This window comes from Balaenoptera acutorostrata, chromosome 6 (genome assembly GCF_949987535.1).
Source record: "Balaenoptera acutorostrata chromosome 6, mBalAcu1.1, whole genome shotgun sequence".
NCBI lineage: Eukaryota > Metazoa > Chordata > Mammalia > Artiodactyla > Balaenopteridae > Balaenoptera > Balaenoptera acutorostrata.
Genome location: NC_080069.1, coordinates 49,584,445 through 49,600,212, shown reverse-complemented (window position 1 = coordinate 49,600,212; position 15,768 = coordinate 49,584,445). Strand labels below are relative to the sequence as shown.

General features: G+C 34.8%; 1 protein-coding gene across 4 annotated transcripts in view; it reads left to right on the top strand.

Annotated features, from left to right (window-relative positions):
* Positions 1–1,959: 1,959 nt before the first annotated feature.
* IFT74 (intraflagellar transport 74) overlaps positions 1,960–15,768 on the top strand; it is an 88,132-nt gene continuing 74,323 nt past the window's right edge. For 3 of the 4 annotated variants that reach the window (XM_007176832.2, XM_057547678.1, XM_057547676.1), the window contains exons 1-6: positions 1,960–2,090; positions 6,850–6,984; positions 10,315–10,450; positions 12,643–12,691; positions 14,194–14,292; positions 14,458–14,518. In XM_007176832.2, the coding sequence (XP_007176894.2) occupies positions 6,865–6,984; positions 10,315–10,450; positions 12,643–12,691; positions 14,194–14,292; positions 14,458–14,518 (465 nt within the window). In that variant the 5' untranslated portion in view covers positions 1,960–2,090; positions 6,850–6,864. The other variant, XM_057547677.1, reaches the window with a different exon arrangement.

Below are 15,768 nucleotides of genomic sequence, written 5' to 3'. Positions count from 1 at the left end.
ATTGTAATACCGGATGTGGGCCGGACTACAAATCCCACAATGCCACGCGCCGGCGGGGCGTGAGTCGTAGGCGCGCCAATCCGGGTATTTTAAATCTTGGTCCGCTGTGCTGTGGGCTGTTTTGTGGCTGAGTTTGAGTCGCGTGTACTGTTGGGGGCCGGCTTAACGCCGCCGATTTCCCCAAACCTTCTCTGCGTAGTTTCCCGAGATTTTTTTTTTTTCCCAATCTAAACTTTTTTAAATTAAAACGAGAGAGCTTGGGGCCAAGTTGGAAACAAATCACTTTCCTTGAATTCTGTGAATACTAAACCGGGATTTTGGTACTTAAAAAGTTTTATTTTATGTGTTAACTCAAAGATTTAAAATTTTCTCTCAAACTGTCACATCTCTATACAAATGGCAAATGCTGGGGCTAACTTAAATGTCTGAAAACACTAAGGGAGAAATGTCAGTAGCTTCTTTGTGAGACAACATACGGAATAGTTGGACAGTTAGAGGTTGTAGGAGAGGATATATCTTTTTTTCTTGCTACTCTTCCAGCAGAAAAGTTTTCTGCTGGGGCTCTGGAGCAAAAGACAGAGTAACAAGAGAAAAACAGGTGTTTTAACGTGTACCTCGTATATACAAGGGAGAAATTCAGAGATGAATAACTCAAAGAGGTGACGAGAGCTTGGGCTTATATAGCATCTTAACAAAGGAACAATAAATTTTTACACAAGCGATAAAAGAAAAGAACTTTTAAATCTTTAGAGGCAGCAAATTATGGGAAGCCGACTATATGGGAAACTAACAGTAGTTAAAGGTTAATTACTAAAGTTTTTATGTAGATTCTTTTGGTGCAGTCTCCAGGATGGTAAAGGTCTAAAGTTGTCTCCAATGATTAACTTTTGTCCTTCCTGGTTAAGAAGCAAGGAGGGGCACTTTGAAAATTTATATTCTGCTTTTATGCAAATAGCAGAATAGTAGAGAACTTTTCCTGTACCTGCTTTTCAATTGCCTTCCCCTCCAAATAATCCTTATAATACCAAAGTGGCATATTTTGGGATGGCAAATTCTACCACCCTTCACTACAGCGACCATAAGGATAACAAATGACCACTACAAATATGTTGGTCTCAAATGGAATAATTACATGAAAATGTTTTACAAACTTTGAGAACTCAGTCACATGACATTATTTCATTTTGTATTGCACTGATTTTAACCTACTTGAAGGCGGGCATACAAGAGAATAAATCTGGGCATAAAAAATGTATGCAAGATGGGAATAATGTGAAAATGTTAAAAGTCCAATATGTATGTATGTTTAGAGCTCCCATCACGTTTTTTTTTTTTGAACTCCCATCATATTTAAGCTGTCTATAGGAAGACTGGGAAAAAAAACAAACTGCAAGTTACTTTTATTAGAGAAGTAGGATTTGAGACGACATAATTCTCATTTTTTTAAAAACCATGTTTAAAAAACATTTGATTTTAAAATAATTATTTTAAGACCACTTTGCTTTTAATTCAGCCCTCCTCACAAAATAACTCTGAAAGGAAGCCTAAAGGTATAAAGCTTTCAATGAAATGAAACATATGGTACCAGAATCGCATCAATACTTAATGCTGTATCGTGTATGTTGTGTTCCTTCCTTCTAACAGGAAGGAAACTACTACTTATGAGAAACAAAAAGACTGTACAATGAATGCTGCCTGCCACGGAATAACTTCAAATAATTCTTATTAAAAAGTCTGATGTATTACAAATGATGTTACACAGCGATATGATAAAACTCGCTGGAGTGAGTTCAGGTCATGCACACAATCAAGAGAGGTTACTCTGATTACAAAGAAAACCAAGGTTTTTAAATAAAATATTCTTCCCTAGCCAACTCGCCGTTCTCCCTGTCTTCCAGAGGTGTCGAGGTAACAGAAGTTAGTCCTCAAACCTCGCGAGATCATTTCACTCTCGCTTCACTGAGCGAAGGCCGAGGATTGGCCAATCAGGAGGAGGGGGCCTCACCGCGACCAGCCCCCGTTGCCGGGAGACGCGAAGGCACGCGGCCACTAGGGGTTAGGCCTTGAGGGCCCAGGAAAGCTGCGCGCAGGTGAGCGGGGCGTCTCGGGTGAGCTAACGGGTTCGCGGACCCGACTGGAGGGCTACGCGGTGGTGGAGGGCTCGGAAAGAAGTGCGAGTGCCCTTGAGTCGTGCGATTTCGCTCCTTCCGCGCCCCGCCGCGGAGCGACCTCCCTCCTTCCGCGCCCTCAGCGCCGGCGGAGGTGAGAAATCCCGGGTCCAAACTCTCCCTCTTTGCCTCCCTTGCCGATTATCTTCGCCTTGGAGATGCTGATGCGTTTCAAACAAAATAAATCCAGCTCTTAGGTGTTCTCCTCCGCCAAGGAAGTCCCATTTCTAGTCCGGCAGAGCGTGAGGAGAGACCTCAAACAGTCCCCTGAGGAGACCTGCCAAGGCGAGACCAGAGGGAACGATCCGAGCGCCTCCAAGAGGGAGTTCACTGTGGGCTGAGGGATTTTACTCGAAGTAATAATAGATTTCTGTCTGTTGGTCAGAGCGGAAGGGACTTAGCAACTTTCCACTTCTTCATATATATTAAAATGGTTGATTCGGGGAGGATAATGATTGTAATAATTAGGAGCCAGATGTTTCATGTAAAGTATTTGGAATCGTCACAACGGCTGTGCAGGCTGGAGCTCGCTGCCACACTGCAGATGAGGAAACACGTCCAGAGGGGAGATAATATGGCTGGTAACTGACGGAGCTCCGTTAGCATCCCTAAACTTTCTGGAACCTCTCTGGTTGTGTGAATAACCCCAGCGATTGTGTGAACATTTGAAGGACTAACCCCGGAGTTAGTGGCATATTTATTACTGGTGCCCCTCCTTTTTATTTTACCCGGCGGAACTGATCTAATGCTAACTAAACTTTTTCCACGATAGTAAAGCTGTAGCAAAGAAAATCAGGTGGAAAGTCTATATATCGTACATTTTCTTAAAGTTCCTCAGGAAAGCTGGATTAACACTGACTAATTCTGCTGGAAACAGGTTTATTGTATTAGCTTTCTCTGGGAGAAACCGTTTTGACCACAGACCTTGTCTGCCTTTCAAAAAGTTGTTTCATGAAACTCACTTTTCTATTTGAAATAATAATAGTAGTAATTCTACTACTTTGTCCGAAGAGTTCAAAACGGCAAGAAAATAGAATCATGGAGCTAGTTGGAATGGGAAGGTTGTAAGTTTGGCGTGAACATATTAAATATAAAGTGATAATGGGATATCTGAATAGAAATTCCCAGTAAACAGTTGAACACTTAGAATTGGTGCCCAGTTTAAAGGACAGAACAGGAGATACTGATTTATGAGTAATCAGCCTAGTTCAAGTTATAAGAAAAGGATGAAATATTATGTAGAGACGAGAAGTAATCCAAGGACTGATCATGAATGATGGTAAGGAAAGCCAGGGAAGAAGTACTGGGCATGGGCTATAGAAACTGAGAACCCATTTTAGTTTGAGAAATGATTTGTTTCCTTTTTAATAATTTAGTAAATTTTTGTAACTGGCAATGCCTTCATGTGGGAGGAAATTCAGATGGTACAAAAGAACAGAAAGTTTTTCTCTGGCACTGAGATATATGCTGGGGGTATAAAGATAAATAAGATCCAGCTCTTGCCTTCAAGGTAGAGAAATACTTAAGCAGGTTATTTCAATTGGTGTGATAGGTCCTGGGATAGAGATGTGTGTGGATCCATCGTAGCATTTAGGTCAGCCCTGTAAATTCAAATTGAAGAAGGTGAGGGTGGTTATGGTCTGGTCGTTGAAGGATTCCTAGGGAGGATAACAGGCAAGATGTGTGTTATGCAAGGGGACCACTCAGGAGGCCAGTATTATAATCCACTTGAGTCCATGAGACCACGAACAGTACTATAGGAATGGAGAGGAAGTTAGATTTTAAACATTAGGCATAAAATCAGTAGTAGTATTTCATTAGCTATGGGGAATGAGGAAGAGGCAGAAATCAAGGACTACGTTTCTGGCTTGTATGGCTAGGAGTTGGTACCAAGAGGAAGAACAAATCTGGGGGCGATGACAATGAGTTTACATTTAGATATATTTATTTTGAAATACTGATGATATATTGAAGTGGAAATGTCGAGTAATTATTTGGATATAAACACCTAGGAGTGTGAGAAGTCAGGACTGGAGATAACGTGTTGTGAGTCATTAGCTTATTAATTGTTAAAACCCTGAGTGTAGATGAGGTGGCACAATGAGAGCTTAAAGAGGAAAAAGAAAAATAGACTGTGGATGATATCTTGGGAAATGCTGCTAATAAAGGCAGGTAGAATAAGATGGAGACTGAAAAAGGAGAAACAGAAGAGGGGAGTGTCACGGAGATGGTTTCATGTAAGAGTGGACACCAGTAACAGAGAGATGACATTTACATTCCTAACTGCATTGGCAGGAACCATTTGAATGGAAGAGTAGGAATCCAGGAGATAGAGGAAGTGGAAAAAGTAGAGAATAATGGATATAAGCTATTTTTTAGAGTTTGCCTGTGTAGAAAAAGGACATATAAGACTGTATTAAAGGTGGTTTCAGGATCAAGAAATTAGTTTTTAAGGTTAGGAAAGAATGGAACATGATAACAGACTGAAAGAAAGGAGACAGTTTAAAGACATACGTAAGAGCTGGATAATGCCCCAAAGGAGATTGGGGCAGGGGTGAGGGAGAAGGAGGTTGGCAAGGAGAGGGAAGCTAATGTCCCAGAGGTATGGGATCAAGAGGATAAATCAGAATAGAGACTGATCTTGAATGAGAGAAAGGATGGCTATTGAGATTGGAGGTCAGGGTATTTATAGGTAAGTGTGTGCTCCAAATGTGATAGATTTCATGTCTTAATTTTCTCAATTATGAAATTGAGTCATCTGCTGAGAGTGGCAGGGACAGACTTAATTGGAAAAGTGGTTAAGAATTGGAATCATCAAGGACAGAGTAGCTTATAAAGGATAAATAAAATAATTTCTGAGATGAGGGTCCATCTAAATTTGGTGACTATGGCTTTGCAGTTCTCCAGTCTGTACAGTCTTGGGATTTCCATCAACAGTGTTCAGCAGTCCAGGTTGAATGTAGAGAATGGTTTCTGATTTTGCCAGAAGGGTTGAAGAAGAGTTCGAGGATGCAAATTTGTTGATGGTGCTCATGAGACAGTAATTTAATATTGAGAAGGAAAGGCGTCCTTGAAACTGACCTCCTCAAGGTCACTAATGGTTTCTTGGATGGGGATTCCAATGGACATTTCAGTATTCATCTTACTTGAATTCCCAGCAGAAAATGGCATTGACCATTCCTGCCTTTTCTTGGCATCTCTGACACACACTCCTGGTTTTTTGTTTGCTTTCTGAGTCTTCGTTTTCAGTCTCTTATACTAGTTTCTCCTCTTCTGTGCAATCTCTAGGTATTGACATTCCTGAGGCCAGAGTCTTGGGCACTCTTTTTCTCCATATTCTGTCTCTAGTTCAGTATCTTTAAAACTCTTTTGAACATGACCTATAATAGGACATATATTTTACATTATACACCAGTATACACATGTGTGTAAATTTGTATAAATATAAATGAAAAAAATTTTAATGAAACAGTACTCTTCCTATGTGCAGTGAACTCTCTTGTATTTTCTATTTTATTTCATATTTAAACCATATTGGTCATAACCTGCTAAATTGTTTTCATAAGCTACTAATAGGTTGTGACCCATAATTTTAAAATGCTATTTTAAATTATTAGCCAAAACTTTAAATAATAATATATTCTGATGAGTAAAGGAGGGGGCTGGTAAACTGGGAGAGAATGAGTGAATAAAGGAAATAGTTTAAGGGGAGGTGTAGTGAGAATAAAGGTGAGAAAAAAGGTAGAAGGAGAGGAAATTAAGGCCAGAGAATAAAGTATTTCAATTAAGATATTTGAGATGAAGCAATTCCAGATGATGACAAGCTCCAGCTCTGGCCATGGCTATGAATGACTAAAATAGAGTTGAAATGATTCTGAAATTTAGGTCAGGGAACTGTGAAGCTAGAATGTTACATATTGAATCCAGTATCCATGTGGAAGTCATCCAGGATGTTGGTGGTACTGGAATAGAGGACTGTGAACAAAAGATTTTAGTAAACATGGGGGAGAGATTAGGAGGTCCCTAGATAGAAGCAACCAAGAAAGATCCAAGGCAATATAGTTGCATTATTTGGTCCTCAAGGGAAGAGAATCCTGTTTAATTTTTTAAAAACTTGGAAGAATAATGTTTTGACAGTGACATTGTGGAGCAAGGAGAGTGCGGTGTACTCCTTTGCTTTGGAATTGTGGGACAGGAAGCTAAAACAGCCTTCACTACCAAAAGCATTTTCAGGAGAAGACAGGAACCTGTTAAGGCAAAGTGTAAAAGGAACTATTTATAATAGGATTGAGAATATAAAGGAGTTTATTATAGACCAGAAATCACAGAGAAAATATCGGCAGAGAAGAAAGATACTGGTTTTGCCGGGAGAGAGAAAGCTTACTAGAGTATGGGATGAGAGTCCAAGAGAGAAAGATATCTAGAGGGGCTTGCATTTTGATAAGATAACAGGGAAATGAGGAGGGCATGTTGTAATAAATGATTCCATGGTTCTAAATCGAACATGATTGTCAAATCTGAATAGAATTAAAGCGAGCTCAACCTTGTACGTAGTGATACCTGGAATGGCAATTGGCAAGAAAAGTCATCATGGATTAAATGTTTGAAGGAAGGGTATGCAGGTCACTACTATCTTGCTACAGAAGATACCAAAGGAGACCTATTCCTTGTTTCCAAACAGTGGTTAAAGTGAGCAATGGCCAGTAATCACAAACCTTCAGCAGCTCGCCCTGTTTCTCGAGGTGGGATTGGATTGACAGGAAGGCCTCCTTCTGGAATACGACCCCCATCAGGAAATATTCGAGTGGCAACTGGAGTAAGTTTAAAACAAATTATTGAATTATTATGCGTATATCCTGGTAGAATTTGGAAAGCTTGTCTATAATAAGAGATTCTTCTTTGTTTTTCTTTATTCTATAAAGAAAACATACTATTATATAAGTATGTTTTTTGGAAAACATCTAGAAGTATAAATGTGGGAGAATGTTTGAAAGACACTGTTAAGAGAAAGAGCCCTGCTCATGCTGATATTCAAATTTATTTTAAAGTTACAATAATTTAAGTGGTATAGTGTATTGGTGCCAAAACCAAGTGAAATGGAAAAGACCAGGAATGGAATCAAGCGTGTAAGAATTTAATTAATGATTAAGGTGGCATTTCAAATTAGTTGGAAAAACGTGGAGTATTCAGTAGTGCATGCATTCAGTAGTGCATTTCAAATTAGTTGGAAAAACATGGAGTATTCAGTAGTGCACTCAAATAACTGGTAAACCATTTGTTTTAAAAAACCAGATCCCTCCCTCACACAGAATTCTAGATATTTTAGAAATTTTATATTTAAAAAATGAAACCATAAATGTATTAGAGGAAAATATAGGTAAGTATTTTGTATAAACTTGGCATAGGCTAGGCCTTTGTAAAAATAACAGGAAACATCAAGTACTGAAAGGGAAAGTATTTTTATATTCATATATTTGAATTTACAAAAATTGAAAACATCATAAAAGTTAAAAGAAAAATGACAAACTGGTTAAAAAAAAAAGTATTTGCAACATATATGTCATACATAGAGTTCAGACTCTTAAAATGAAAAAAGAAAGTTTACTCATTTGTAAAAGCTCTTTCTGTATTAAAGCTATAAATCCTATGTCCAATCAAAATTCCTTGAGATTTCTCTTGGGGTAGGGGAAGGAATATCATTGTAAAACTATTCTAACATTCACCTAGAATGGTACAAAGGCAAAAATAAGAAAAAGTACAATACTCTAATATAAAAATATAAGTAATAAGTAAAACAGTGTTCTGGTTGCTACAGCAGCCTAGAAACAAACTCTAGTCAATGTTAAGAGCTTAACGTAAGATAGAGAGTGTCATAAATCAGTGAATCAGTAAGAGAAACACACCACATTAGAAAGAATTGGTAAACTTTATAAGCTGATAATTCTAAGCAGAATAATATCCTGTAAGGATATTTATTACATTTTCATTATAATTATAATAGTGAAAATTTGAAAACAGCCTAAATGGCCTTACAACAGGTTAATCTTAAATAAATTATATGTCTATCCCTATAATCGGCTATTAAGTAGCCTTTAAAAATTATTTTCAAAAAATATTTCTGGAAATAATATATCTTTATAGTACAGTATTAAGTGAAAAAAGCACTGTGGTATCAGTTTAACATAAAGATATATATATATTTATATTTACATAGAAAGAAATGAATACTCCAAAATATTCATAGTTATTTCTCTGATGCTCACAAGAGATGGTTTTGCCTATCTCATAAGGTGCGTGTGAGGTACTCAAGCTCGGACGGTAGACTAATTGCAAACTAGAGATAATGTTGGGTCCCGTGTTTAATTCATAAGAAGAGCAGCAATTTTTGGAGGGAATAATTTTGTTAAAGTTAGGTTTTCTTAAAGTTTTAAGATTTTTCTAGAGTTTTAGGTAATATTATCAACATCATCATCAACTCATACTGAAATGATTTTTCTAAAGTCTTCATATATATGGTACTGAGCTAGGGTATCTTTTTCTATTATTCTAATAGTAAGAATTTATGCTTATTAAATATTTATAAAAGGAATCTGAAATATATTGGCCACCTACTGTTTGCCAGGTTCTTTAACTAATTTTTGCAATTACTAAAATAGTAATGCTTGTTGTAAAACATGCAAAGGAAAAGTGTCAAAGAGTTCCCTCCTTCTACCCCAGGTATAACCATTGTCTAAGGTGTGATGTGTATCCTTCTAGACCTTTTTCTATCCATTTACAAACACTAACACACATCCATATATAATTGTATGGTTTTAGTATTTTCCAAAATGAGGACAGTGCTATATGTATACATTCTTATTTATCTTGTCCTTTTCTTTCAATAATGTATTATAAATATATTTCTGTGTGAATACATGAATATCTACTACATTCTTTTTAATGTGTGCAGTTTTAATTTATGCTTTCTTCTCTATACTTTCATCTGGTAAATTTTTTTTAAAGTGATATAGTTATTTGAGTAGCTGTCATAATTATGCTTGCACAGAGCCAAAGAGGAAATTATTCAGAAGGTTTATCCAAGGAGAGATTTAGCATTCTTTCCCAAAGATCACTCAGGATAATCCTGAACTCATTTCTTTTGAATTTGTAGTTGACAGTATTCCTGTATACAGTGTATTCTTTGGAATGCGTTACTGTTCCTGGCCCCCATACTCAAATTAATTACCAAGTACTTCTCAGAGTCACTTGAGAACTATGTTAGCTGATAGAATTTGAGGCTACCAGCTAAAAGAATTAAAAACAATCAAAATCAACCAGAATGGTTGTATCTAACCTCTATCTAAAATTTCTACTACATATTTAAATCTACTACTTTATTCTTTGGCAGAGAGTGAGAAAAAAGAAAAGAGGGAAAGGAAGATAAACAAAAGAAGGGTATCTTGGAACAGTTTCAGGCTGTCCTTTATACCTTCCCATGCCTGTACATACTATATGAACTGACAAGAAGGGAGTCTTTTGACCTTTCCTCAGGGTGTATAATATTACACTAGATTCTGCAGACCTGAAGTAGAGAATCATGTAGAGTAATAATATGAATGCTTGCTGAATGATGGAAACTCTTTAATACTTATATGGCTATCTTGTGATGTAATTACATCTTTTTTTCTCAAGATGAAAATTTCTTTATTTTTTTCTGATTTTAATGGTAATATATACTTACTGTAATAATGTTGAAAATATGAAATTATATAAAACATAAAATAAAAATGAACTATTATATAGGGATAAACTTTGTTACTATTTTTAAATGTAATCCTCCAGACTTTATTTTACAAAAATGGAATTACAACCGTTTCCTATGGTTAAATAAGAACAAATAGGTGGACATTTTGCTCCTTTCCAGTTTGGGAGTACTATAAATACATCTACACATAGAATTTTAAATTTTAAAGAAATGTATTATTTAATTATCATAGGATTTTAGATGTTAATTTTATTTAATATTTCAGACATTTAAAAATGTAAGGAAAATTTTACAAATTATATAGAATCTTAGTTTTTTTTAATATTCTCTTTGCAGTCTTAACAATATTAGAGGCACAGTCTTTTTCTTGTTTATTAAAACTGAATCTTGTTTGTCATTTAGATGCCACCTGGAACAGCAAGACTGGGCTCTCGTGGTGGTCCCATAGGGACAGTAGGAGTTCTGTCCTCTCAAATCAAAGTTGCTGATCGTCCTGTGACACAACAAGGTTTGAGTGGAATGAAAACTGGGATGAAAGGTATCTATTTTAAGAAGATGAGTATATTTTGTACAAGTATTACAGTATCATATTACTAAATCAGAATTATAGACTGAAAGAGGCTATTTTACTCAATTCTTATTCCTTGATTCACAAAATTGTAAGGGTTAAATAAAAGAATGAATGTGAAAATTCATTGTGAACTAGGGAGTTATATACATATATTGGCTATTTTAATCTTCATTTTTCTGAACATAGAAGTTTGCTATAACTTTTCCTAAATTGAAGTATAGTTGATTTACAATATCATGTTAATTTCAGGTGTACAGCACAGTGATTCAGTTATATATACATATATATGTATATATATACTCCTTTTCAGATTCTTTTCCCTTATAGGTTATTACAAAATATTGAGTAGTTTCTTGTGCTATACAGTAGGTTCTTGTTGGTAAACTTTGCTATAACTTGAAGAAATTTGAAATAATTTGAAGAAAAGAAAAGCTCAGGAATAAAAATTAGATTTCTAGTACTATATAGAAATATTCTGAAATACTTTTTTTTTTTTTTTTTTTTGGTTTCTATACCAAAATGACACTGGTAAGGCATTTGTGTATGTATGAGAAGTGAGTCAAGAAGTGTTACTTTTGGTAATAATTAATATTCCATTATAATGCTTAAGTAAGGAAGTGAGGCTAACACATAGATTTATACTACATCTCTCATTATGCCTCTCTATGTTTAGAAAGGCATAATAATAACACTATATGTTATGATTCAGAAAGTTGGTCTATAATATATATATAATTCAAAGCATGGTGAACTGTTTTATAATGAGTTTTTTATTTTCTGTATTTGTGCAAATGACTTATCAGGGATGAAGATACTCTACTGGTACAAAGTTAATTATAAGATATCATACTACCTTCTGTAATACAGTATATCATGCCTTTCAGGAGACTTAAATTTTCTTACTTGTATTATAATACCCTTAGCTCACTAAATATTAAAAACCAATTGATTACTGGACTTCCCTAGTAGTCCAGCGGTTAAGACTCCATGCTTCCGATGCATGGGGTGTGGGCTCAATCCCTGGTTGGGGAATAAGATCCTACAAGCTGTGTGGCGTGGCCAAAAGATGAAAAAAAAAAAAAATTGATTATTTAGAAATGCTTGCTTAATAATTATCAATACTGTGAAGGAAAATGAGTCAAAATTTTGTAGTTGTTTAGTCTTTAAAAATGTCTTCATAGAAGTGTTTATGTTTAATATTACTTATTTAAAAACAAGGGTAGAAACATACTGCAATTCTATAGAGAATTCATCAAATTTTATTACTGTATTAATTTCTTCTTTAAAACAGAACCAGTATCATTTAAGATAGTCATTTTCTACTTCAAAGCCTTGTGTGAAAGAGTTCTAATTGTTACCATCATGCACCACTATCTGCTGTGACTTTTGTTCTTACCTGTTCCAGTTTCTCATTTCCCATTCTAGTGAGACATTCTCTCCCTCTTCTCAGCATAGACCTCAGTCAGTACTCCCTAGCCATTTCTCTCATGCCTTGCAGGGCACTTCACCTCTCTCAAGGTTTGGGACATTTAACCTAGGAATACTTTTTTAGTCCTACTGAAATGTAAGCTTATGTTTCTTTCTAAAAAGTCTCTGAAAAAATTATGTAAAATCATAATATCTTGCCTACATTGAGAAATTTGTAGTCTAAATCTGCACTGTCCATTATGATAGCCAATAGCTATATGTGGCTATTTAAATTTAAATTAATTAAAATTAGGTAAAATAAAAATTCATTTCCCAGTAGCACCAGCCATATTTCAAGTGGTCAGTATTCCCATGCAGCTACTTTATTGGACAGTGCTGCTATAGAATATTTCCATTGTTGCAGAAAGTTCTTTTGGTTAGCCCTGTTCTAGACCCCCTTAGACCCAGTTTCCATTCAGCCAACCTGACCTGTAGAGTCCACTGTTTTTGTTTTTGTTTTTTTGAGCCCGCTGTCCTGACACTATTTGTGGTCTTAATTCAAGCTTCCATTATGTCATGATGCTAAGATATTCTCTTTTCTATTTCAGTGCTTCTTCCTTATTTTCAGATTTACTGGGGCATTTGTGAGCACTATTAGAGAACTGTTGAGTGTAATTCTGGTTGTGCTTTTGATTTGCTATTTTGGTGGCATTTTCAAACTGAACACTAATACTTAAAAAAATGTTTTTTAGGTCCCCAGAGGCAAATTTTAGACAAATCTTATTATCTTGGGCTTCTTCGGTATGTTAAAATACTTTTTTTCTATGCATGATCATGAAGTTTTAACTACGGTACTTATTAAGATAATTAGGTTGTAAAGCAATTATACTCCAATAAAGATGAAAAAAAAAAAGATAATTCGGTGTCTGTTAATTCCTAAGAATTTTGTATTCTAACATCATTTTTGGTTAATTTGGCTGTAAACAGATGTCATCACAAAATGTGGTGATACAGTTAGGCTGAGGTTTTAAATTTTATGTATTTGAATGTATGTGAACTATATATTTCAAGTTCACTGTTTTTCATTTAATAGTAATCTTTTATGCTTTTTTCACTAGTTATTCTGAAATATATTATTCATACATATATGTATTAATGATAAAATATATATGCTTATTTATAATATATTTAGTACAGAGTTTTAAGTAAGTATGTATTTGGTCAGTTCCTATAAATGTGGCCTAATTTTAATTAATTCATAAGCTTTGTTATATATCTCTAAGTATGCAGCTCTAAATTAAGAACTCTTTTCTCTTTCTATACCTACCTTTTTCTCTGCTCAGGTGTCCTACTTTCTTATCTCCATTTTTCCATTACACTTTGTTTTCTTGTTGGCTCATCCTCTATATCTTCTTTCTCTCTGACTTGCATTCCATTTAATGCATCCTTCTATCGTGTCCTGAAAGCTCTGTTTTCTTTCTTAGTCCTTAATTCTTTTGTTGTTCAATTACCTGAATCCTTTTGATTCTCAAACTCCAGAAGGCAATAGGAGAAGGGTAGGTTTTCTCCATCTGTCCTCAAAGCTGCCATCAGTAAGAAAGATAGTGAGGCCATCAGTTGAATAGCATCTTTTGATATCCAGCCACTTTTTAATCAAAAGAAGGGAAGGTGATAGAGCTATTTCTCATCAATGCATTATTGCCTCTCTTCTCCAGGATTTGTGCTTCTGTATTAAAATATAGTTTTACCTATTTGTGTAGTTGACTGTAGAGCAGTGGTTCTCAATTGGTAGTGATTTTGCCCCCCAAGGAACATTTGGCAATTTTTAGACACATTTTTAGTTGTCATAATTAGGTTTGGGGGGTGTGCCACTGGCATCCAGACCAGAGATGCTGTTAAACATCCTACAGTGCACAGAATACCACCCCCCTACCAAAGTATTATTCAAAGACCTAAAATGTCAATAGTGCTGCTCTTGAGAAGCCCTGTCCTAGAGGGTAGCAAGAGCTGTAAGGGTGACAATTAGGTATCTACTTCTGTCTTAGATTGTACCAGTTTGCCCAGGTTTCCATTCCAGTCCTGTTTCATCTTTTTTAATGAATAGAGAACCTATATCAGTTTATCAGTTGGGATATACCTCCTTAATCAAATAAGCCACTTAAATTGTTTTTATTTTTTTAGTGAAATTTCACAAAACCATTTATATTATTGTTACACATTTATGAAAAGTTTGTTTCGTTTAACTAGAGAGACTGTTTTCTGGATTGGAAATATTACTGACTTTTTTATTTCTTTTCACTTAGAAGTAAAATAAGTGAACTTACAACAGAAATCAATAAACTTCAGAAAGAAATAGAAATGTACAATCAAGAGAATTCAGTATATTTGTCATATGAAAAGAGGTGAGTAATTTTGCAGTTAAAGTATGCAAGGTATGTTTTTATTATGAGTAACATTTAATGTAGTATGTATCAGGAGTTTATACTGAATTTGTAGTTGTACATAATATTCATAATGTTCATCTGCCTATTTATGTATTTATGAATGTTTTTATTTTATGTTTCCAGAGCTGAGACTTTAGCTGTTGAAATCAAAGAGTTTCAAGGACAACTAGCAGACTACAACATGGTATTTGTTCTTTTCTGAATTTCTTTTGAATATTTTCATTGTTTTTTACCAATTTAAAAAATGTTATTTTAAATACCAAATAATACATGAATACATGCGTAGTGAGAATCATTGAAACCATAGAAAGTGTAGATATTAAAGTTTCCCTTTGCTTTCTCCCTCCTTTCCCTCCCCAGAAATAATTTGGCTTAACAGATTGATAAGTATTCTTCAAGCCTTTAAAAAAAAAAAAAAAAAAGAATTTATCAATACTTAAAAATACAGAAACATGCACACTTTTTTTCCCTAACAATGTTAAAATAATAATTTTTAAAGTAGATAAAATTTATTGGGTACTAGCAATGTCATTACTTTAAAAATGTTTTTGTCTTTCTATGGAGTGTTGTCATCATGAAATTTTAAAAATTTAATTACTTAGTCCACAAATTACCTTCATCAGTATGTTTCATTCAAAATACAGTGTTTGCCTTCTGTCAAAATAGAGTATCTAACATAAACATAGTTTTGCTTCCTAATATGAACTTCCAGAAGATGCTTCCTAATGTGGATTTCCAAAAGAAATGATCCCGTTGGCAGTGTTGATTACTGCCTCAATCTTTGGGGTAATCTTGGCCCCATGAAAATTTCTAGTGGCAAAATTTTCTTCCTTCCTACTCTGTAGGTACTTTAGGCAGCAGTGGTCTCTGGACTTATTGAAAACTTTTATCTCACTTCTCCAACTAAAAAATAGTGTTACACAAAATAAGAAACATGCCACCATAACGGTTAGGTAAATTATGATATACCTACTTGATATTGTTACATTGTACTCATAAACAAAATTTCTCTGATTATAGTATATTGTAATTCTCACATTTGTTGGACTTTATAATCCATAATATTCTGTAGATGATGTTCTGTTCTAAATATGAGAAAAATAGTTTTTTATAAAATATAAAAAGACATTAGATGAAAGGGATTTTTAGTTGTACTAGAATGCATTAGGTAAGTTGCTTAATATAAAAATATTAATAACATGTTTGTAGGTTTTTCTCTGATACAGAGAAAGCAGTTAGTTAGCCAGGTATCTAACATATAGTAAGGTCTCAATAAATACTAGAGCTCATTAGCACTTATTAGTCATACCACAATTGAAAATGTGATACATAGTAATATATATTATATTAGGAAAGCTTAGTCTTTTAAAATCAATTACATCCAAATAGTTTGCTTTTAGTAGCCTCCTGTTCAGATTCTGGCTCTACAACTTG